The following is a 25,887-nucleotide window of genomic DNA, read 5'->3' as shown; positions in this document are numbered from 1 at the left end:
GAGTGTCCACGAGAATGGCTCGTGATCGCAGAGAAGTTCCTGCAACCCCAAGTTAGTATTGCACCAGCCAGTAGCCACGCGGACGAGCGAGATAGAGAAACAAAGTGTCAGGGTTGCGTGATGCTTTTGCATAGTCAGGTATGCTATGCTTTTCACTGTCAGCAGAGCGTCTTGGTTTAAGGTACGAGACCTTTAGTTCATAGTCATTCATTAGAAATCGTATGAATACAGTATATGTATATAAAGGATGCTTGGTGAAAATACACCCCAGTAGGCCTTTACAATGTTTTTTGCAGTTCTGGGCAAGGGGATTTATGATGCTTTGAGTGTTAAAAGTTACATTACCGGCAGTAAAGTAAGGTGAAAGACCAGTGACATATTCGGTCATTTCAAGCAGCATTCTTTCAAGTCAGCTGTTACGCTGCATTTTTGTTTGTCTTTTCACACACTGCATTTAACTAAACCTAGTTACAGTGATTAATAATCTTCGCAGCATACTCAGAATGTAAATGCGAATTCGTCTATACACCCATAACTATTCCAAGCAAGAAAGCAGTATCTGTTGATGATAATATTGAAGAACTTCAGTTTTTTAGCTAATGTATAAAGTACTGACCAGCGTTACCATGAATGTATTTTACTTTTAAAAGGTAAGAGTTTCTTCACAAGTACGACAATATGTGAAACTGACATTTTAATTGGTAAATTTTGAAATTCACCCATATTACAGTATTTATTTTACCAGAAAAAATATTTTTGTTTTTCCCATTACAAAATGTAACCAGTGAAGCTTCACTATTAACTAAAAAAATATATAAATAGATTTACATATAATACTGTATAAAATGGACTTTTCTAATATGCAGGGAATTCATCTGTAGTCTCCTTCCAACATTGCCACCAGGCTATGCTGTATCGGCTGTAGATAAATTATTGAATATACAGAATTTATAACTTCTTTCAGACTAGTGTTCAATATGACACCTGTATCTTACCACCAAGTAGCATTTTACAATGGACTTTGGACAATATTATAACATCAAAAAACACATTTACTTTCTTGCTCTATACATAAAAGGTACACATAATTTAATATGATATTTTTCTGCTGCAGACATTCAGGACTTGGACCATGATGTTCAGCAGCTTCATTACATGAGAAAGAAGCATGTTTAAAATTTCTATATAAATCAATGTGTATAAAATGATTAAAAAGGTACAGAATCAAGTATAGCAGATGGATTTCCAGGGTCTCAGTTAAGTGCTAATTGTAACTATTCATTCATAGATGTATTTTATCTTCCAGCCTGCTTATCCAGTTAAGGGTCACAGACAGGAGATGCCTTTCTTAGCAGTATTGAGTATAAGGTGGAAACCAACACAGTTTGAGCCACCAGTCTATCATAGGTTACAATCACACATACTAGCCAATGTAGTTTCCTTTTAACCCCACATATATGACTTTGGCTGTGTGAGCAAAACTAGTATTCCTAAAAAATTAAACACAAATGGAGACAGCATTCATGCCAGAATTCAGTAGTTCTAACAACTGTACCATGGTAGCACACTGTTCTAATTTCTGCATATCTACATTTTATATTACAAAGTTTTTTATATACTTTAATTATCCCCTTTTAATAGTTTAATTAGCCATTTTTAAAAGTGTTGTGCTGTTATGTCTTTGGAAGTTATATAGGTTATTTATTTACAGCTTCAAAATGAATAACAGCTACTTGTCATGCAGACTACATGATTACACTTTCATCCATTTACTGAAACATATTAATCCAACTTTAGGTATTGTGGTGCAAAGCATAGATTAGCTCGGAGAGGGATCAAAATACATCACAACCATTAATAAGTCACAACCATTGGTTCAGTTCTGCTCAGTTGCAAATCATATTTATGCACATACTTTCATTCCCTCATCCATCCACTTTCTAACCTAATTTTCCAGTTCAGGGTTGAAGTACGTAGCAGAATTTAACAGTGGATAATATCACATAATATGATTTGGATTTGTTTAGAGTCCTGGAGACCTCATCCATCAAGCTTCCTCCCCCATTTGGCCATTCCACAGCTGAAACAGTGCTGGGCCAGCCAATCCGATGAAAGGACCTCTGTTTCCCATGATTCCAGCAATCCTCCATCAGGGATGACTTTACCATAGGCAGGCACAACAACTTGGAAGGTGGGCCATGGCACCAAGTGCCACATTTGAGTACCGGGAAGAAAAACAATAGGTGAGAGTTAGTATCAAATTATAACTATCATGTTACTTATGTTTTAGTGCTAATGACTGACAACAGAGATGCAGTCTGTACAGTTAATCCATAGCTCTAGTCAGGATATCCTAAACTGAAGTAGTGAGTCTTCAACTGGGATTTAAAAGCTGAGACCGAAGGAGCATCTCTTATAGTTGCAGGCAGACAATTCCACAGTTTAGGGGCCCTGTAACTAAAAGCTCGACCTCCCACTGTTATTTTATTAATCCTTGGAATCATAAGCAGACCAGCATCTTGAGATCTTAATGTGCACTCTGGTTTGTAAGTCATGATAAGTTCAGACAAGTAAGCCGGACCTTGGCCATTTAATGCTTTATATGTTAAAAGGAGGATTTTGAAATCTGCCCTAAACTTAACCGGGAGCCAGTGTAAGGATTTAAGAACTGGAGTTATGTGTTCATATTTTCTTGTTCTTGTGATAATTCTTGCAGCACAGAATGGTTCAAGATCAAAAAGGGTACAAGGCAAGGATGCATCCTCTCTTCTTTTCTTTTCATGAAGAAGCTGGTCTTAGATGATTCAAGTGTTGGGATAAAAATAGGTGGAAGAACCATCAGCAATTTGAGATACACAGATGATACTACCCTGCTGGCAGAAAGTGAGAAGGACCTCAAGAAGTTGATCCTGAAGCTGATAGAAGAAAATGAGAAGATTGGACTTTACCTGAACATCAAGAACACCAAGATCATGACTACTGTCAACAAGAACGTCTACATAAAAATCAACAATGAAGAAGTGGTTGACAGCTTCGTTTTTTCTTGGGTCCCTCATTGATCGCAGTGGTGTTTCGACAGAAGAGATCAAACGCTGATTAGCACTGAGGCATGCAGCCATGGTGAGCATGGACCAAATATGGAAGTGCAAGGATGTCTTGGTCACCATCAAATAAAGACTGATCGCTGCCATTGTGTTCCCAATTGCAATATATGGTTGTGAAACATGGATACTTATAAAAGCAGATAGAAGAAAAATGAATGCCTTTGAGCTGTGGTGCTGGAGAAGACTTCTACAAATCCCATGGACAGCTAGGATCATCAACAAAGATGTTCTTGATCATATGAACCCAGAGTTGTCCCTGGAAGGCAAGATCACCAGACAAAAACTTACCTATTTTGGACATGCGATGAGGGCAAATTCACTAGAAAAGAGGCTAACTGAGAAATGTCAGTGGTAAAAGGAAGCAAGGGAGACCAAAGACCTGTTGGCTGGATACCATCAAGAATGACATGGGAATGAACATCAAGCAATTGAAAGAAGCTGTTGAAAACAGGGAAGCATGGAGAACACTGGTCTACAGAGTATCCAAGGGTGGGACACGACTGAATGGATAGAGCGATTATGCCTTTGTGTGACACCCATGCCAGTATTGTGACTGATCACAGAATGTGTGCCCCCATTGGCTTAGTCTTTGCAAGACACCTTTCTGCCAGAATATAATAGCAGTGAACCTGCAGTGACTTAAAGTATTTGCATTTTGTTGTCAGATTTTTTAGTTTAAAAAAAGTCACATTTTTGGAGGTGTGAACTTCGGAAGAAAAGGAATGTCACTGTTGATTTGTTGCAGGTAATCAGTTAGATTAAGTAAGATTACTTGTTATTTTTTGGGGGTAAAAATAAAGAGCAATTAAATGCATTAACCCTGTACCTAAGTGCTTCAAATACAATGCGACTGAAAAAAAACAACATATTTTCACATACTGCATGATGTGATGCAGTTAACCCAGAGATGCATGTCTCCTCTTTTATAATAAACTGTGTATCTCTTGTGATAAGAATGAGTCGAAGACATCATAAAGATTTGGGGCAGCCACCCGTATAATTGAATCGGCTGCAAAAGTAGTTGTAAATAGCACAATGTACTTAGTTCGGAGTCCAGAACAGAACTGCCTGTACTGAGGCAAGATGGCAGTTTTAAAGGACTGGAAGGGAAGTGACGTCATCTATGCCGGAACTGGGAGTGGTGTCCTTGTGCCCGGAAGTGACGTCATCCTTGGGGCCGGCAACAGGCGGTATTTCCCGGAAAAGGTCTGCAAGGGACTGAGAGAGATAGTCAGTACACTCCGCCACCCCCTGGCCTGGCGTAGAATTACTAGTGTTTAGGCCCTTCAGCTGGTTCCCATGCGCACGTGTGTGACAAGGCCACCCCCTTAGCCCAGACCCACCAGGTCGGGTGGACCTGTCCAAGAGGTCGTGGACTTGAGAGAGGGCATCAGCATTGGCATGGAGAGTACCCCTACGATGAACGAGCTAAAACTTGTATGGTTGGAGGTCAAGAAACCCCCTAGTGACCCGCGGATTAGACTCCTTGTGAAGGGCTATCCACTGGAGAGGTGCATGGTCCGTCACTAAAGTGAATTCACAGCCCAATAGGTAGTACTTCAACTGTGTAATCGCCCATTTTATCGCAAGAGCCTCCCGTTCCACTGCCGCATACCTGGTTTCCCGATCCAGCAGTTTCCGGCTCAGGTACATGATGGGGTGTTCAACACCATCGACGCATTGGCTCAGCACGGCTCCCAGGCCTGTGTCCGAAGCGTCCATCTGGAGTATGAAAGGAAGTGAAAAGTTGGGTGCTTTCAACACGGTTGCTAACGTAAGGGCCTGTTTTAGGTCACAAAATGCAGCAGCAGTCTTGTCAGTCCATACCATGTGGTTTGGAGCCCTTTTCTTTGTTAAGTCTGTCAAGGGTGCTGCTCTCTCAGAGAACCGGGGTACAAACTGGTGGTAGTACCCGGCCAAACTGAGGAAAGCCTGCACTTGCTGCTTGGTAATCGGACGGGGCCAGTTTAATATGGCATTAACTTTGGAACACTGTGGCTTCACGGCACCTCGACCCACTAGGTAGCCCAAATACTTAGCCTCTTTTAACCCAAAGAAACACTTCTTGGGATTAATTCGAAGCCCGGCTTCACCCAGCATCCGCAATACCGTTTCCACCTGCCGCACATGGTCCTTCCATGTGCTGGAATAGATGACGACATCATCCAAATAGACAGCACTGAACGTGTTATGAGGCCGGAGCACTCTATCCACCAGACGCTGGAAGGTTGCTGGCTCCCCACGTAACCCGAATGGGAGGACCCGGTACTGCCAGTGCCCACTGGGAGTGCTAAACGCAGTCTTCTCCTTCGCGGAGTCCATTAAAGGAACCTGCCAGTACCCCTTCGTCATATAAATATGTAATATGTAGGTATAAATTGGAATTTAACCAAAGGCAGAATGTGATTGTTTTGCATGAATGTTGAGATGTGAACAAGGATGAGAAGATCCTGCACAAAAGATTTTGCCTCATTTTCCATGAGCATTTAAATGTTAACAGCTTACTATACACAGAACAAAAAGCTCAGTGAACAGTTTATCTGGCTGTATTCAACCAAAATGGCAATGTTTTTACTTTTTTCTTGAAGGTTATGACAGTCCGAGTTGGCTCCTTGGTCTTTGGCAGCTTGAACCTGGAACCATCAACAGTCATAGACTAAGGATGAGCAGTGCAAATGAAGACACACACAGCTGGCAAAGGTTGGTGAAAAAGTGATTTAGTGCTTTTATTTAAAACAGTTTCTAAAATGCAGTGCTTCAATTAATAAATAATCCATAAAAGTAAGGCACAAAGTGGAGGTTAAAATGGCATGTAAAAAATAAATCCAATAAAAAGATGGTTAAAAGCATGGCAGGAATCTGTCCATTCATTTAAAACAAACGCAAGCCCCAGTGCTGCTTTCTAAAAACTGATGTCTCCTCCACTTACTCTAGATGAGATCTTCCAGCCCAAAAGCTGTGCTTCTGACAGGCACAGCCTACCCTTTAACTGAACTTGGGTCCTCATCACCAGTCAAATGGTGTTCACAAGACACCGCACCAAGCCTCGCTCCTTTCTCCCCTGCTGCCATTCCTCATCCTTACGCAGTAGCTCCCCTGTAGTGGTCAGTCACTCCTGTGACCCTTAGTGCCAGCGGCCATGCACTCCTCTCCTGTTACTCTCTTCCTGTCTGCCTGCCTCCTCTTCTTTTCGCACCGGGTCTTCTTTTGATCCTGCTCCCTCTGTACCGTTTCTTTAATCTCATACTTTATTTTCTTTATTTTATGGCTGTCCACTTGGACTCCATTTTCTACCTGTGGGCTTAGATGAGAGTTAATAAGGAAGAGCTGCGCTAACCGCACAGGCACTCAACAGACAATTAACTCACTACCCTTAATGAGCTCCTCATGACCACACAGCCGAGTGCCACACCCACAAGCCCAAATCTAGTTAATTTTATTTAAAAATGGCACAAGTGCCAAAGCCCTCACCATACCACAAAGGTAAAAGTAATCATGAACATATTGCAGCACATACTGTACATATAAAAACCTTTGAGTAAATATATAGTGACATACTTTTGTGTGTTGACTCATTCTGACTGCAGTTATAATGTGTGGTGACTTCAACAATGTGACTTAGGAAGGAACTGTGACAAATTTTTATCAGTTTGTGTCTTGTTCCATTCCAGATAACATGCTAGACCCATTATATTCAAATATTAAAAATGCCTTTAAGTGTAAACGTCTGGCACATTTGGGCAAATATGACTACAAACTGATTTATCTTATTCCCAGCTACAAGATTGTTGTTAGACGGCAACTTGTTAGTGAGGAAGTGTAGCCTGTAGGCTAAAATAGCTCAGAATTACTACTTACAAATGACAGACTGAGAAATAATGTGCGAGTCAGACATTATAGGGATGATCTTGCACCACAAACTATATTAACCTTTGTGTCGACACTGTGGTACCCTCAAAGACAGTGTGCTGCTTTTCAAACTAAAAGCCTCAGATTATTAAGGAGCTAAATGGTCTCTATCCATCCATTATCCAACCTGCTATATCCAGGGTCTGCCGGAGCCAATCCCAGCCAACACAGGGTGCAAGGCAGGAACAAATCCCGGGCAGGGCGCCAGTCCACCGCAGGGCACACACACACCCAGCACACACAAGGGACAATTTAGGATCGCCAGTGCACCTAACATGCATGTCTTTGGACTGTGGGAGAAAACCAGAGCACCCAGAGGAAACCCACGCAGACACAGGGAGAACATGCAAACTCCATCCAGGGAGGACCCGGGAAGTGAACCCAGGTCTCCTACCACTGTGCCACCTTGCCACCCTAAAAGGTCTCCTAAATGAGAAAAGGAATGCATACAAGTCTGGTGACAAAGAGGCTGTAAAGAATGCACAGTGAGCGCTAAAGCAAAAGCTGAGCGAAGGAAAGAAAGCTTAAACAAGTAAAACACTCAGAATAACATGAAGGATGTCTGAAAGAACTAGGCATAAATACTGGATTCAAGCAATCTAGTGCTAGTAGGGAATGTGGACATAGCTATCACTCTGAACCAGTTTTCCAATAGATGTTCCCTCCCTCTGCCACCATCTTCCTATGGCCAGTTTTTTCACACCACCCCAACAACATCAACAACTCCTTCCACATCAACTGAATCACACAATAATGAGTCCACCTTTGATGGACCAAGTAAGAAGACAACTGAGGAAGCTACACTCAGGAAAAACCAGGAGACTAGATGGATTTAGTCCTCAGTTTTTAAAGCCTATGCTGACCAGGTTTGTGGTATTCTCTGTCACCTGTTTAGTCTGTTCACAAGGCTCCAAAATGTGCCATTGCTGTAAAAAAAACATCTTGCATTATTTCTGTTCAAAATATGGCAGACACCTCTTCATCAATTGACTACAGACCCGTGACACCTTTGTCTAACATCAGAATGACCTTTGAGATGTTGGTCCTGGACAATATGAATCCTTTTGTAGTGGACCACCTGGGCCCACTCCAGTTCGCCTGTTGAACAAACATTTGAGTGGAAGATGCAATTATCCATAGGCTTATTCTCACCTGAACAAATCTGGCAGAACTGTGAGGAATATGTTTTTTGATTTCTGCAATGCCACCAATAACATCCAGACATTTTTGTTAAGGGGTAAGCACAGAGATATGCAGGTAGATGAGCTTGTGGTGTCCTGGATAATGGACTTTCTGTCGGGCATACCACAGTCTTTGAGACTCAAAGACTGTGTTTTCAATACAGATGTAAGCTACCCTGGAGCACCACGAGGAATAGTCCTGTCTCCTGTCCTTTCTCTTCACTCTGCACAGGGACATGTCACTGGCAGAAATTCTTAGATGGTTCTGCACTTATGAAGTGCATTGATAAGGTGAATGAGACAGAATATTGGAGTCAGCTGGAGAACTTTGTTACTTGGTGCAGATAGAATTGTCTGCAACTTAGCATCAGCAAAACCAAGGAACTAGTTATGTACTTTCTCCAAACCAAAGAGGCACTAAGGTCCTCACTATATGAAGGGAGTGGACGTCAAGGTAGTGTACTCCTACAAGTACTTGGTGGTCCACATGAATGACAGGTTGGACTGGTCTCATAACACAATAAAACTGTTCAAGAAGGGGCAGAGCAGGCTCTTTTTTCCTAGAAGACTGTCCTTTAATGTAGGTAGTGACATCCTTTACATATTCTACAACATGGTGATGGCCAGTGCAATTTTATATGCTGTGGTGTGTTGGGCTGGTAGCATTATTTCAAGAAAGGTCCGACATACTGAGTACTTTCAGCCAACAAATTATTCTGCAGAAGTGTGTCAAGAAACACTCTTTTTTATACCCAATTAGCAATGCACCTGCATAATGTCTCACTGTGACTTCTTTCTTTTTAATTTTCTTCCCTTGTAGTCATTCTGGTGTGTGTTCAGACTATAGTGTGTGTATATTTATGTATCTATATAACTACCTATCTATTTATTTATATATAGAGCTTCTGTAAAAAAAAAATAATTTCTCCCTGGGGACAAATCAAAGTTTTATCTATTTTTTTTAGTAGGTATAGTGTGATGAATTGATACTGTAGTGATGGACAGATTGGTAAAAATGGTGTACCTTTATATTCACTGGACGGTTTTTGAAGTTTTAACATTTAGCAGTTTTCCTATGATAGGCTGGCTTCTTGTCAGGACAGGCCCCAGTCCACACCCCCAATGACCCTGAATAGAATTAAGTGGGTTTGAGAATACTCTGTTAACTTACCATTTCAATACTTGCTTAAATATAGTAATAATTGCTCATGTTAACTCTTTCATGATTTCTGAGGATGATACCTTGGTGAGACATTTATATTTTAGGTTTTTTTTTTTCCATGTCTGAGAAACATTGCACAGGATCAGACATTGGGCTACCTCATACTTTAGTGCATGCTTACTTTCAAAGTGGATGGTTGTTGTATAATGCTTAAGCTGTTACATTTCTGTAGCTCCTCATGTGAAACATCATGTTCAGGGGGAGTCATGCTCATTCACTCTTTCTTCCTTTCACTTCTCTCCAATAGTGCTTGAAATTCCTAATACACATACACAGACAGTTTATCATCTTATGTTAGATCAACAGAGCCATTGTATAAAAGTTGTATGTTACCTGGGAGGTCACCAAGGAGGGCTAGCACATCTCAAAAATAATGTACTCAATGGTGCATTACTAATTTACTTTTTGATGAACGTTTTTTCAATGTTCTACCTTTAAACTTAACACACATGCTGAAGCCTGAAGAACACATGTACATGAGGTCATCTGAAAATATGCAAAGCTTATGCCTGCACCATGTAACCCATGGCAGATATCAAACCTAAAAGCTGCATTAGGGCATCACTAGGTACAGTCATGCGCACTCACTCATTGCAGCTAGTCTGTGCAAACAAACAGTGTGATTAAACCAAAAATTTAATATGGACTCACATCATAATATTCCTAATTAAACTATCTGGATGTTATGTACGCAAGTTTCCATTTCTGTGTTACTTTTTTAATCTGTTTTTACTTCCCATTTGAAGAAAAAAGAAAGGGAATTGTTACTGGTTGCAAGGAAGTAATACATTTGGGGAAATAAAATGCAGGATAATAGGTGAAATATTTTTGAGCGTCAGGAATAAAATTCTATAGTACAAAGGAGACAAAGCTGAACAACTTAAATACAAGGCGAGTCAAAATTCTGTTAATATTTGAATGACGGAAACAATTTATTCACAAAACATACTTCATATGTGCAAGATGATTTACAGGAATGTCTCAATCTGTTCACCATCATGTTCAACACGTGCCCATAAATTGTCCACAAAAATTGTATATAAGTATATACATAGCAGTACCATTAGTGTTAACATAATTTTGACTCACCCTGTACAATAAGATGTCTTATGAGGTATATGAGACCACAGTGGTTAATAAAGCAATGAGGCAAGACATTGCAAAGAGCAATCAACTTGCTGCAGGTAGACGTTACATTCATATGGGTTCAGCTGCAGGCTATACTCTGTACACGTCTCTCTCTTTGGGGAAAAAAAAAAACATTTGGAAAAATGCCTTAAAAGCTAAAAGAATGCAAGACTATTTTCTTACAGGTATAGATTAATTGGAAATGACATTGTTCAAAAAAAGGAGGAGGTGTGGGGAAATCACAATTTAGACTTTAAACCCAAACAAATGTTGTGGAAGGATGTACAGTATATACAAGAGAGCCCTGAAACATCACTAAGATGAAGGTGTATAATAACGTAAAATAAAAAACAGAATTCCTCCCAGGCAAAGTAATGTGTAAGAGAGATCTTGACTGAATTTAGCTTGTTACAGTTGCTAAAGGAGATGCCTCAGGTTACATGAAACTCACAGGGGAACTTGTTTTTTTATCAAAAGAGATTGAATTGTATATTTTGAAACTAAATAATAACAAAACAGAATTTTACCACATAAGATTATTTAAATTTCGATATAAAGTTGGTAAGGATTAGGTAAAGGTCAAACGTGTGATCAGGATATTTTAAAAGTGTAATCACTTCATCACTACACTACTACATATTAAATTAGATATACAGTACCTGGATGGATCCAACATGAGAGGATGTTTAGAAAAGTTGCAAAATGTATATTTTTATTTAAGGGATTAATGTAATGTAACACTTTCTAGGTATGAGTTAGAGATTTATTAAAGTCACCTTCAAACAATTGTTATTTGAAAGGAAAGTCTTGATAGTAGTAATGTTAAAGAGACTTTATTTAACCAAAAAAAATATTTATATAAAAATATTTACCAAGAATGAAAATATACATTTTTATATAGTCTAAGTAGAAATAGCAGATTATATGCAAAAAGTTACAAAATTAATTTCTTTATTTAATGTAATACTTTCTGTGTGTGAAGTAAATTAACATAAATAATTTACATAAAAATGAAATGTTAATATACAATTTTAAAAGCATCATGGTCACGGTGTTGGTTATGATTATTAAGTGATTGTGATTTTAAAAGTATATGTGGGTATGATGTCTTAATGTATGAAACAAATCAATTTTTTTTCAATAATCTCTATAAACACAACTGCTTGGAACAAAACTAGGTTACTGACAGTAACATCAAATTTCATTTAATTAAAATTTGTACAACTTAAAAAGTTACACAATAGCATGAACAGTATTGAAAAATGTATAGATTTCTGATTCATCATAAGAAGCACTTTGACTTTTTAGCAGTTTCCCATTTGGAGATCCACCTTTAACACATAAAAAAGCTGTTCTGCGATGGTGTTTAGTCTATAGTTCCCCTCTTCTTGTTGTGTGATATTCAGACTTAATGCCATTCTTCTGAGATCTGTTTTTCCTGCTAGTCCTACTGCTGGATATTTTGCTGTCATTGCTTTTTTTGCTGTCATTGCTTTTTTGGCTACAGATGCTACTTGAACTGTCGGAAAAATGTTCAGCTGTAGGTATTACTTCTACAAGATTAACTTTTGTTCCAGATTCATTTATTAATTCCCTCCCAGAGTTAAATGCAATTGGAGTTTGATCTTTTATCTTGTCTTTGATCTTTGAGTCCCTTTGACCAGAAAAGATATTTGAAGCGGGCACTCCAATAAATTTCTTTCCACTGTCAGATCCAGAATGATTATCGGCACCAACCTGAGAAAATAATATGGTCACAATGGTTTAATGTCTTAGAAGACTAGTTTTAAAAATAACTGTAAACGCAACTGCAATATTACCATAGTAACTATAAATACATAATAATGTATAATAAATATAAAAGTGTCAACTATAATAATAAATGAAGAAAACAGTATAAACAAGAACTAGTAGCATCATTGGACTGATAGAATTATTTTTGGAACTGCATTTTCCCAAGATGCAGTGCGACAGGATGACCAGGGTATGTAAAGTAGTTAGCTACTATAATAATGCTGTGCGACGAAGGGCCCAGTTCACGACTGGCAGCCGCGTTTAAACAGGGAGCCCTTCACAGGCAACTTTAACATGCGCAATGTAGTTGGGCGCACATGGCTAGTTATAAATAAAATGCATACGTAACAACTGTTAACCTTTATTTTTTTTACTGCCATTCAACAGGAACTAATTCTATAGACATTTAACAGTTCAATTTTTAATGGCTTGTGTATACGGTGAGACACAAAAATAATCGGACTGGGCTTGGGGCTTTCCTGGAAAACCGTCTGGAGGTCGGCCAGACATGAATCATAGAACTATATCCCATCATACATGCCCCCACAAACCGCTGACCGGCTAGGTATATCCTGTGAATAGCCCAGACAGTATTTGCACAACAATCGCTACACGAGTTACCGCGATAATGTTGGGTGAAGAAAAATAAAAAAAAAAACCAACAACAAATTTCTCACAAATTTTCTCTTTTTCCGTAAAGCAGCTTTTGACTGACAAAAACATTCCTGTCTTCGATCATCCTCCCTATTCGCCCAATTTAGCTCCCGGTGATATTTACTTGTTCCCGAAAATCAAAAGTGACCTGAAGGGAACAGATGAAGACAAAAACAGCAAGCCTGTTGAGGAACCACAAGCAAGAACACTTCCAGCACTGTTTCAATCAATGGAAGATACGTATGGAGTGGTGTAGACATCAGAAGGGGGAGTAAATAGAAGGTGATAATGTTTAGAATGCTGTAATTCATCAATAAATATTTTTTTTTCTTTTTACCAATCTGGCTATTTTTGTGTCTAACTTCGTATGTGCAGAGCACCAATACCAGTACTTCTATTCATGACTTTGTATTTATAAATCTTGTGTATTAGTCAACTTAAAATTGGCCTGGGGAACTTTTTAAAAACCAAGGTTAATTCCCAAGACAAATATGTGCATCAAAATGGGATATAAGTAATGTTCAAAGTTGTAGCTGAAGGAAGAATTCATTGAATGTGTTGTGTCTGAAGAGTATATAATGTACGCCAATCCGTGACAAAATTAAATGCAGTCCAACATGGAGGAGCTACTGCTGCATTCATTTGCTGCTGGAGTGCCTTCATTAGCCTTCTGCTTCTCCAGAGAGTGCATGACCTGCCTGAGTAAATCAACAATGTCAACTACATCTGTCAAATGTTTTGGAAAGTGCAGATGATATATATATATAGATATATATCAGGCTATAACAAGAGGTGAAAAAGAAAAAGAAGAACACAAAGTTGAACACATTTGCTTCCAAATGTTTATATTTGGATAGCTGTATGTTTTAATTATCAAATATCAAACAATAAAAATTTATCTGCACTGTTAATTAGCAAAAAAACATTAAACTACTTAAACCCAACAATTGTTTTCTGCAAGGCCACTCACTGTTTCATTAAATTGCATCTATTGTGAAAGAACACATTTGTAGCGATGACTGCACCAGAACATGTCATGATTAAAATGCCTTCTTTCCCTTACTGTTGACACCCCTTGCCCCACCTTGTGGTGCTGGTTAGTCGTTTGATTTCATGTAATTTTGGCACGATTACCTTGTGGTTGTGGAAAAACAAGCAATGCACTCCAAGCTGACACCGATTAAAACATGTAATGAATTTGGTTTATATTTAGTTAAGGATGTTCGGTGTGCAATAGGAATGCACATGAACTAAAATAAAATGTGCACTTGTAATGCATTTCAAATTGCCTTTAATATTGTGTTCTGCATTAAAAATGAGTGAATCATTTGATTCTACTCTTTTAAATTATGATACAAATACTAAATGGGTTTTTACTAATGCTTTGATTTTTGTTTCCTGCATTTGTCTGCAGCAATCTTTGCTAAATAATGTTATGTTTAAATTGACTTAGGTAAAAATTCAAAATGATTTGACTAACTAGTTGCCTTTTTTTTTGTTTTGACAAAGGGCATCTCATGATCTCTATCTGTTAATATGGGATGTTTGAGGTAAAGTGGCGTGCCACAGATAATGGTGTTAAACCCCAGAAGAGATGCGTTTTAATTATATTTGGTGTTGTTTAAAAGGGTACATTTGTGCATAGTCTATACAGACTTTTTTTGGTTATTTTGATCTATAAAGACAGTATATAGTTTGTCTAAAGTTAAAACATACTGGTATTTGTGGAACACTGTGCGACTTTTAGAAATCATGGACAAGCAACTACTCACAGCGCACAATACTATACTGTACATGTACATGGCCGTAGTAGACAGTTTTACTCATTCAAAAACACATGATGGACACAGGCTTCTCAAAATGTTAACAAAAATAAAATAGGTGCGCTCGTGCCTATTGCCATACTGCACTCTGAAAGTACAAAGAAAAGAAAAAGGTGTATGTGGATACGGTGATGGTTGAGGTATGGACAATATGTTCCGACTATTTTACAGAAAGAACTGGAGTTTTTTTTTATTATATCTAACATACCATTGTGTTTGTTTATTTCGGGTTTTTCCAGTAAAGGTTTTGTAAGATGCTTTTGTCATTGGCCATTTAGTATTCTGGTTGTTGCTATATGATATTTATATTTTGAAAATTGAAAATGAGCATGATAATGACGATACCCAATGTACAATATATTGTGATCAATGCACAATTAAATTTTTATAGCAAAATCAGAAAATTGACTTGTTGCTAAATTGGCAATCAAAAGTGGAAAAAACAATGTCATTTAATCTGTTGAGATGTGCTGAAAGCGCATGTACTGAAGCGTTTGACAGTATTGGGCGATATTTTTCCCCTCTCTTAACGGCGCACGTTTCACCAAGGGGAAACTTTTCTCTTCAATTTATAATCATGCACTGTGATGCCCGGATATAATAAAACAACAAATTATATAACCCTGTTAAACAGAATTATATAATCACCACCTACTTGGTTTAGGGACTCCACATATTCTTTATGTCCTTTTTCAGAGCTTGCTTCAGTTTGACCAGTAGATGATGCAAGTTGGGGCTTTCCCAGGGGTGCAAAATCAGATTGATCAATTCCTGCAACAGACGCAAGCTGCTCCAAGCTACAGAAAACAGAAAAAAAAAAGTTTAGTTCATCGTTATATTTAACATTAACTAGGCTTTACAGAAAAACATAAATTAGAAACTGTATGATATTTGTTCAATGCCCTACACATGTATGGACCTTGTTTCAGTTCTACTAGACATTAGAATGGATTTTGGATAGATTTTCAGGGCCAAGTGAATCACTCACAGTATATTATTCATTCAGTGATACAGTTGTGTACGCCTTGTTTTTACCTTTGAAGTCAAATAATAATAATAGAAATATAACTGGCTTTACAAGTAACAGAGTACAAGGAAAAGAGTTAGACATAATCAGCAGCTTTTTAAACACCAACAAGAGGGCAAGTCTGTCTAGATTTAGTATTTTGAAATACCCAGGGTAGAATTTAGGGTGTAGAGATGTTTGAACCACTAGGACCAAATGACGCATTTCAAATTAAATTAAAATTTTTATTAAAATTTTGAGCAGATATGGCTAAGTCTAAATGGGATAGGCTTTTAACTGCGAAAGTCCTTTATGTCGAACAGCAGTGAAAAGTTTAAAATGTTTTGCATATAATGCAGAACTAATTGATCCTGAAATTTGAAAGCAGTGAAATTAAAAAAAAAAAAATAATTCTACCATGGGTAAATGAAGAGATAAAAAAAGAAAATGAAGAGGGGAAAAAAAGTGTATAAAGGTATATAAGCACTAATTGTAGGGCATATGAGAGCATAACAGCCAAAATTAAAAAGGATATAAAGGAACCTTAAAGGGATTTGAGAGAAATACTGAAGGGGAAAGGTGACACAAAGATTCTCTCAGTATATTTAGCAGTGCGATACAGCGGGTCTGTGGCATGTCATTTTTGATCAATAAATGAATAACACACTTAGTTTCATTTGGGGTGTACTTTGCATGGTGGGACGGCAGTGTGGCACGACTCCAAAAGTGGGATCGGCCAGTGACAATGAAGTTGACCTTTTCCCTCGTTAGCACCAGAGTCGTGATTGCTGCACCTTTATCTCACAGCAGACATCATTTTTTTAGAGGGAAGTGCTGTGGCTTGTTTGTTTTTAGAAGAATTCTGCTTTTGAGACTTTTAATCTTGTTTTTATTGGATTTGTTTATTTGACATTTTAACCTGAACTTTGCACATTGTTTTTATAGCTTATTAATTTACTTATTGAAACACTGCACTTTTGCACTATCTAGATTTTGAACCCTTGTTCTTTTTGTTGTTTACACTTACCCTTTGTGAGTGTATGTGTTCTCATTTGCCCGGCTCATCCTCTGTCTATGACTATCGACTGTTCCGAGTTCAAGCTGTGGAGGACTATGGAGCCAACCTTGACCATCACAAATGGTAAATGAATGGCAAATGAGGTTGTGACATGTATTCGGAACAACATGAAATTAAAATATACATTGAAATAGCTGATGCTCTCACATTCTGCATTTATCTGATGTTTTCACGTGTAAAGAAGTCGATAACCTCCCAGCATCAACAAGGACTACTAAAGAGGTACTAAGGGATTTGGAAATTATAGAGGGATAGATACTTAGATTTGAATGTACATCGGAGGTCTGAAACTTAAAAGCACCCCTTATGAGAAGGCCCTAAAGTCATGGTTAACTCATCACTATCAACAGACAGACGGTATACACAAGCCATTAAGAAGGCTAATAGGATATCAAGTTATGTACTGTACCACTACGTGCAAAGTACAAGTCAGAGGAGATAATGCTTAGTTTTCAAATTGCACTACTGAGGCCTTAACTGGAGTACTGCATTTAGGACATAGAGTTGTGATTTATGAGATAGAGTTGTGAGCTATGAGAAAAGAAAGGAGCAAATGAAGATTAAGAGGTGACATAACTAAAGTTTTTTAAATTATTAAAGGAATTAGTACTGTGGAGCTGAGCTGTTACTTTAAAATGAGTTCAACAAGAACACAGTTGAAAACGTGACAAAGATAGTTTCAAATTTTGCAAGGAGTGTGGTGCTTTCTTAATATATGTACTAAACTTCTTGGAATATAAACATTATCATTCCGTCACTTGATAATATCTACCCACCTAGTGCTGGCTACCATTTTCTTGGATGAGCACAACAGATTGCTTACTAGTTTTCAATGGACTATCTACTCCTGAAGTTAAGCCAGTGCAACTCTGTAGATATTTTGTTTGTTCATCTACTACTACTGTTATTCTTAGTAGTGGGCTCACATTCAAACAGCCTGAAGACTGTAGTCCCAGTTACTTTTTCTAATCACAAGAAGGCAAGTGTTTAAAAGCCAGGTACATCTTTTGTTAAAAAAGCATTTTATTTTGATATTCGGCACTGAAAATCATTTGTACTGTCTAGCCCAAAATATTAGAAGAAAATGAAATTAATAATGTAAAAATTGTTCAAAAATATTTGTGATGTACAAAGACGACTCTTATATTAACTCTTTCAAATAATGAACACTTTTTAGCCTCAATTATTCTGCCACCTCCCTGAGGTGTTAAAATAACACTTTTAATATGTTGAATAAAAGTACATTGTTTATATTTCTGAGTAAAAGGATTATACCACTAATAAAGGAACTTCTGTTTAAGATGAAATGTAAGTAACCTTATATATGTTAGCATTTCAATATATACACATAAGGCCATTTTTATTGGCCAGCTTGCTTTAAAACACCATCCTTTGGATGAGGAAGGATGGATGAGTAGTTTAATCCTTTTTGCCTCTTCTGTCAAACTTTAGGTAATTTAGTATAGTCCACAAAGTAAAGGTTATCCCCTAACTGACCATTATTTTATTTTTTAAATCTTTAAGCCCAAAATCACATTAATTATATTTTATACTTTATGTAGGAATTCTACTATAAACATTTTTATCCTCAAGAAAGAACCTCAGAAGCAATAAGACTAGCTGCCAAGCACTAAACAATAGACAAAGTAGTAATCAGGCCAGCCATTCATATGGTGATGTTTCTAGATTCTCATGGTCTAAACAGCTAAGAATCTAGGTCAGCATATAAAAAACAAATTATGGTACTCTGAAATTCAAACGTAAAGAAAATCAAGCATTTTTCTGTTTTATTACTATGATTTTCTTCTACATGAAAGAAACAAAAAAAGAAAGATACAAAAGATAGATACTTTATTAATCCCAAGGGGAAATCCAGCAGCAGTATACTGATACAAAAAAAATATTAAAGAGTAATAAAAATGCATGTAAAAACAGACAATAACTTTGAATGTTAGCATTTACTCCCTTTTTAAGATCATTGAAGTTGTAAAAATGAATTCTGCTACCACCTCCCCCCAAAGAAATTGCAGATGTGCAGTCTATTTCAGCTGGGCATGACAAAAATAATCCAGGATTTGACAGCTTTCCAATTTCTGTAACTACACCAAACTAATTTCATTGTCATTTTAATGTATTTCACATTATGCACCCAACCAGAGAACAAAAGACTTAACAAATCCTTTAGCACAAAGCCTGTATTATTGTAGGATCTGCTCTTTTCTAGCCTCTGGAAAAAATGGAATAACAAAAATTATTCTGCTGCTCCTCTGGAATTTACTGGACAAATCCTTGGTTTGATATCTCATCCATCGGTCAAATTCTTACTCAAGACTCATTATGCAACTACTAAAAAGCAGCCTTTAAAATTTTCTTTCAGTTTTCCTATAATTTAACTGGTATATGATTATGTATGGATTCTCTTTTAATTAAGCAACAGATAAAAGTCTAGGTCCCGGACCTATAACTGTCTGAGTGTCCTTTAGTAGCCCTGAAGACCACTGCATCCCCTTAACCCTACTTTGTCTTAAGAGGACTTAGTCAGGGCTGTCTATCACCTTAAAAGAAATGTGGTCCTCACTTCCCTAATCAGGCAGAGCCTGATCTCTGTATTTCCCTCTTTCTCACCCAATACGAACCTAATACACCTATGGTTGGTGTGATTTTACATAATGTGTAAATTTACTGTAGTTAGTAATTCACAGAATATGTATTGTGTAGGTTTTATGTTTTCTAATATTATAACTGGTATATGATGCTATGCCATTCCCCAATGACTTCTGCTTATGACTAAAGCCGTCTTTATCTCGATCAATTAAAGAACCTACAGGAAAAATTAGTTTGCTTTGAGAAAGCAATGGGCAATCATTTGCTTATTCATTGTATAAATTTATGAAGTATTAAAATGAAAACCACACTTTAGATTTTTTTTACCACATTAAATATGTTGCACAAACAATTAGTTTAGTGTGTTTCAAAACATGTACATCCAATGGTTTAAGTGATTTTCATCATCTCTTTGGTTTTAAAATCTGAAACTGAGTTTGAATAATATACAAAATGTTCTTAATATTTTTATATTCAACACTGTTGCTATACATGTAAATAACAAAAATTCTGCAGTGATTTGGAGAAGGAATGTATTTTGTTAATTTTGTCTTTTAACAAATCCCATTGCATCTCTAATAAAACATAAGAGGTCAGTTACACATTAACTGCAATATCATTGAACGTTCAAATGCTGTTATTATTATTTAGTCACTGCATTTTCACATTCTAAAATTGAGGAATATTATAATGAAAATTAAAAAAAGTTTAACAATATAATTAATAACAATATAATGCATGTATGTAACAGATCCATAAGAATATCTCAGGAATCTATGTATCCTGTAAATGTCTGCAAAATTTGCAGTTATAAATATGACAATTCATAACCTGTTATTTACTTCATAATTCAGAAAAGCTTATTTGATCATAAAAAGAAATTCCTCAACTCAGTTTCACTTAAGTACAGTACAAGAGCCAAAAATGTAGGGTTTATTGTTCTAATAACACAAGCTAATTTATTAAGATGCTATGAAATGTTTGCACACAAGTCCTCACCTCCAGATTTGGCTTTGCTTTGATGCATATGCACAGAAAGATTATTGTTTGTTCACTAGTAACCAAATGCTGGTGATTATTCACTATCCCAAGGAAAAACTGAACAACTAATAGTGAATTTTAGTAAACAATAGCAATACTCTGTAAATGAGGCAAAGAAAAAGAGGATGGAACTAATGATATGTTAATATTATACAAAAACCTTAGCAAGAATTTAACCTTCAAACATTGCCTTGATAAAGTGTCAACTTTTATTTCTGGAATGTACAGCAGTACTTCATATAACAACATGAAGCAGCATCTTCTATAGAGTGTTTACAGGAATCATAAAAACATGATTACTGTATAAAGATGGTAAAGTTCACATTACAAAAAATACATTTCCAAGTCTGTTAACACAAGCTCTCCATTGAGCTTGTGCATCTCTTTTTTTTTTTTTAAAAAGTGTAGTTTACCATATATTTTCAATACAGTAAGTTACTTCAGTTGACTTTTTCCAAAATGTCTTAATATAGATTAACCCTACTAATGTTGTAGTCTAGTTTTATAAATCATGAGGGTAATATTTAAAAAAAACATTCTCGGCAAAATCATACTGGGATTATAGTGTAAAATTCAGATAGTGTCCTATATATAAGCAAAGTACACATTATTTATTTTGACAAAGTATAAAAGTTACTTAAATTTTGATTTTCACCATAGCATGTAGATTATAGTAAGCAGTGTTTTCTTCTAGAAGACAAGTTTAATTCATTTTAAAATAAAAGCTTAAAAACTATATAATGTTTAAATCAAAAATAGCTTAAAAAATGAAGAATAGTAATTCTGACTCATGCTGTAAATAACTTTTCAAACATTATTGCTATATTTCAAGAATTAGAATTAAAACCACATGTTCAATTTGGGACTTCTAACTATAACACTCTTGAAATCAGCACTCAGGAGTTTCTTTTTCAGTTCTTAATTTGCATTGGCAATATTATAGCAAGAAAAGGATTGTTACCTTCTTTACAAGTAAATACATTTTCAGAATCAAAAAATAGCTCCTTCAGATCTTGAAGTTTGTATGTACAAAGCAGTTTTGTGCTAAAAGTTCTTACAGAGTGAAAAAGGAACTTTAAAATAGTGTTTAATCATAACATTTTAGAACAGATTGGACAGTCGCCAACACCTGTAGCCTGAAATGCATTCCATTTTAAATAAAAGTAATGTTACTGGACTGTTGATTTCAATTATGGACAGTGCTTATTAAGTCAAAAGTACTTAGTATGCTTATGACATCTATGAACATACAGGAAATTAAGGCCATGTCACATTAGACAACTTTTCCAGCAATTTCCAGTCATAGTCTTCATTTACATAACAAGTCAGAGGCAGTTGGCAGCATGCTCCCGTACAAACAGTCCTGTAATGTGACATGCCCAGCAACTCACTCCAACTAGCCCACGGCACACACTGACATAATTAAACAGGTTTGATTTTGTCATAGTTCATAGGGGCAGTGTGTGTGCATAAGAGCTAGGAACCAATAAATGCTCATCCAGAAGTACAATTCATATAATGCAGCCAGGAACAGAAGTGAGGCTTGTCTGTCTGATGTCTTATGTTTTATGTACCATGACAGAACAGGAAAAAGGGATTGAGATGGCAAATAAGCATCCTATACCTTTTAACCCTTCGTATAGTGATGGCTTTGTCAGGCGGCACATTATTGGCGGTCACAAAAATAGGCACTAAATGTAACCTGTCCAGTAATTTTCCAGTCATGTAAATTGACATGGTCTGGTGACACTATCAGCAACTGCAAATCGGCAAGTCTGACACAGCCAATGGCTCAAAGTCATCTGCGCAAGTAATCAGGTATACAGCGTTCAATACAAGATAAACTTGATGACATAAACAAATATTTCTTAGACAGTATACAGTAAGTTACCATTCCATATCTTATTATATCTTCAAGTAAACATGTAACTGTAAATCACCAAACGGCCACTGCCTTGGGCAGCTATTATCTCTCCAGTTCCTATGCTTAAAGTGGTATAATATTACTATTAGCAGTAGCAATGGGCAAATGAGCATTAAAGGTAAGCTAGAAATTTTAGGCATGATTGGACATTTTTCTCCAATGCACATTTACTTTTTTTTTTTTTTTAATAAAACAACAGCCCAAAACAAATTAACTTATTTTAACATGCCTTGCAAAAAAATATATATATATATATATTTTATATAATGTTTGTTGCCAATTTTTTATTGTTATATCATTGAATGGCATCAGAATACAGAATGCCTGTTCCAAATATACCTACAAACACACAAATTGTATGTTTGTTAATAAATTAGTCTATCACACACAAGACACGAGAAAACCGTAAACTGTATTCCTTCAAACACAAGTATGGGTGTTCCTGTGAGGCACACTAACAGACACTCGCACTTACTCACTCAGGTGCAAGTTATTTTCACTAATCATACTAGCACTCGTGTCTTAGGAGGAAACTAGACTGTCCAAAAGAAAAAAATAAACAGGAAGAACATCCAAATGCCAGACAGTAAGAGCCCAGGGCTCCAGAGACTGTAAGGTAACAGCACTAACAACTGTCCCACTATGTTGCTCTTTACAGCAGAGCAAAAAATTAGGTAGCTTATTTCCTACATAATATGTAGAAGTGGCAAATGACACTTTAGATAGAATTTTATTTGTTCCTAGGGGGAAATTTGGCTTTTTGCAGAAGCTCTTTAAATAAATAAATACATAAGCAGGTAGGTAGCAAAATAAATAAATTAATAAACAAACAAACAGATACACAAACTCTTTGTTCTGAACAAAGAAAGAAAACTTCTGACTTGGTTGTCACAACCACTGTGAGATGTTATGCAGACATACTGTAGTACAAGTACTCATGTTCGTGTGTTAGATGGATGATGTGCAGAATTGTTCAAAATGGTACTCCATTTTGTTTTAACTCTGTCCTTTGCTACTACTTCCAGGGGGTCCACAGTGCATACTATAACTGAGCGTACCCTTTTCATTCATTGTTCAAATTGATTTAACAGTTCTTTACTCATATGTGACAACACAGAAGAACAACGCAGGTAGTGAATACACATAGAAAATCACTTACCCAGCATCTTTAAGGAGATCCAAAAAGGCATGGAATTTTCTAAAAGAAGCTTCAATACTTTCTAGAACTGCATCGTCCTCCAGTAAACTTGATGTTACAGACTGAGTATGCAAGGCCTCAGAAAGTGAAAGGTTTATATTTTTCAGTTTTGTGTTTTCAAGCTCCAGCTGCAAACAGATAAGTGAACAAATTACACTGCTTTTATTTAAAAAAATATAAAACTTTGAATTTAGAAATAAATTCATACATACATTCATAATATGTAGGAAATATAGAAAATTATAAGTATACTTATTTGCTATTGTAAATATAGAATATTTTAAATATTTAACAAGAAAGATAAATGTTGCTTTGAATTGGGGCAATGTAGCTTGTGAAAACATCAATTGTTATCATACAATTACATAGAATGGATTTAGTAAATGTGTCAGTGCTGTTAGTGACACTAAAAGTGAAGACTGATTCACTAACAGAACAGAAGGGACATGACAAATGTTTAAATTATTTTATAAGTGGTCTTTTATAAACAGTCATACTTTATTCTATGATTTATGTTAGAAAGCTATACTAATTATATTCATACTGCCAAGCTAAATTTGTAAATAGCATTTATAAAATACAATTTAGATACTAACAGAATTAATGAAATACATAGTGCATTAAACTTGAGATCATGCCACTCGGCAACTTTTTTCCCATAAGTTTCATAGTATGTCATACTCTCAGTAAATCTAAATATAGATGTAATAAACTTGTACTTTAAAAAAAAAACAAAAAAAAGAAAAAGGGTGATTTTTGTTAGATTTGTAACAAATAATTAATCTTTTTCAGTGTAATTGTAGTAAATACTTGGTGATTGAGACACATGAGAATGGTCTAAAAAGAGATGTTTCTAATAAAATTTTGAAGATATTCGACAACAAGCCAAAACCCATTTGGTTTGTAGTATAATCTTCACAATTAGCAAAGTAACAAAGCATTGATTAATTTAGTGAACGCATTATTTGCTGTGTTTGACAAGGACCCAGGCCAAATCCAAACAGAACTATCTGCAAGACAGGAAAAAACACTGACAAGACAAGTCTATCACAGGATGCACACTCACCATTACATCCACTCACCCACTCCTTTGTCACAATAGTAGATTAAAAACTCCATTCCACTAACACATACACCTCTAGGATGTGGACAAAAAAAAAAAAACAACATGGAGAAAGCCAAGAAACCCATTCAACCCTGTCCCACCCTAAAAATAATGAACACAAACAGTAAATTTAACTAAAATACCTCAACTATTCGTGAATCTGCTTTGGCTCTAGCTCTTCTTTCCTCTTTTAGTCTTAGCCGACATTCTTCTAGTTCCACCTGCGTAACAAAGGTATTAAAAGTTTCAGAATAAATATTATTCATTGAGAATTTATTTTTATTATGAAAGTATGAAGGTTTCACCTCAATTAAAAGTATCTAACTAAGATCTAACAAGTTATTTAGCAACTTGAAATTAAAGAGCAGCTGCCATAATTGTATACTATTACAGTTTTTCCTTTAGTATATGCACCACATGTGCTACTTCACTGACAGTTTTGTTGATTTAACATATTCAAAGCTATCATGGATCAAAGAAAAAAATGATAATAAAGTTTTCTATTTTCTAAGCACCTTGACTGGTACAGTTTAACCAAGTAAGCCGGATGAAAGAAAATTGATGGAACATTTTTGACAATTGAATACAAAACCCAAGTGTTGACTTAGTTCAGAAACCTGCTACTCGTTTTGTTTTTGTTTTTAATTTCATCTACAAAGTGAATAACTATTGAGGGTGGGAGTGTAAAAGTGGGACAGAAAAGTTAATAAAACTGTATATACTATGCATGGTAACTTCACCAACCTAGCTAGAATGTGGATCTACAGTATGTTCTAAAAGTTTTTAATGTAAACTAATGAATGTAAAATATTTTGCAATGTTTAGGTTATATTCTCTTAGTCATTCTGCATAACTGTCACTTTTAAGCCACAAATCTAACTACTATACAATTTAAAGCTTAAATTGCTCTTAATTACATTATTTTTAAAAGTATATTTTCACTACCTTTACAGGCCATCATGCTTTTGGTTGTAGTACCTGTAATCGTCTGAACTGCTTCACTGAAATCTTATCAGGAGTTACACAGGGGACTGGAAGGAGTGTTTCTAGTGTATCAGCTGCATCTTCTGTTCCAGAGGAATCACTTTCTAAAATCAGCTTCACAGGGCTGGAAAC

The 25,887-nt window shown here is 36.2% G+C and overlaps 1 protein-coding gene and 1 long non-coding RNA gene across 2 annotated transcripts in view; one reads left to right on the top strand and one right to left on the bottom strand.

The window, feature by feature from the left end:
- Positions 1–31: 31 nt before the first annotated feature.
- On the top strand, positions 32–25,806 carry LOC120527306. Its single transcript, XR_005633314.1, has 3 exons — positions 32–181; positions 5,693–5,804; positions 25,725–25,806. It is a non-coding gene; the product is annotated as an uncharacterized LOC120527306 (long non-coding RNA).
- cep78 (centrosomal protein 78) overlaps positions 11,465–25,887 on the bottom strand; it is a 41,668-nt gene continuing 27,245 nt past the window's right edge. The window contains exons 12-16 of the mRNA XM_039750565.1: positions 25,750–25,887; positions 24,915–24,992; positions 23,628–23,794; positions 15,471–15,612; positions 11,465–12,281 (exon numbers count right to left, since the gene is read on the bottom strand). Of these exons, the coding sequence (XP_039606499.1) occupies positions 11,916–12,281; positions 15,471–15,612; positions 23,628–23,794; positions 24,915–24,992; positions 25,750–25,887 (891 nt within the window). The 3' untranslated portion in view covers positions 11,465–11,915. The remainder of the gene's footprint in view (positions 12,282–15,470; positions 15,613–23,627; positions 23,795–24,914; positions 24,993–25,749) is intronic.

Source organism: Polypterus senegalus, chromosome 4 (assembly GCF_016835505.1).
Source record: "Polypterus senegalus isolate Bchr_013 chromosome 4, ASM1683550v1, whole genome shotgun sequence".
Classification (NCBI taxonomy): domain Eukaryota; kingdom Metazoa; phylum Chordata; class Cladistia; order Polypteriformes; family Polypteridae; genus Polypterus; species Polypterus senegalus.
The sequence above is the reverse complement of the archived record's forward strand: the minus strand, read 5'-3'. Positions and strand labels throughout refer to the sequence as shown.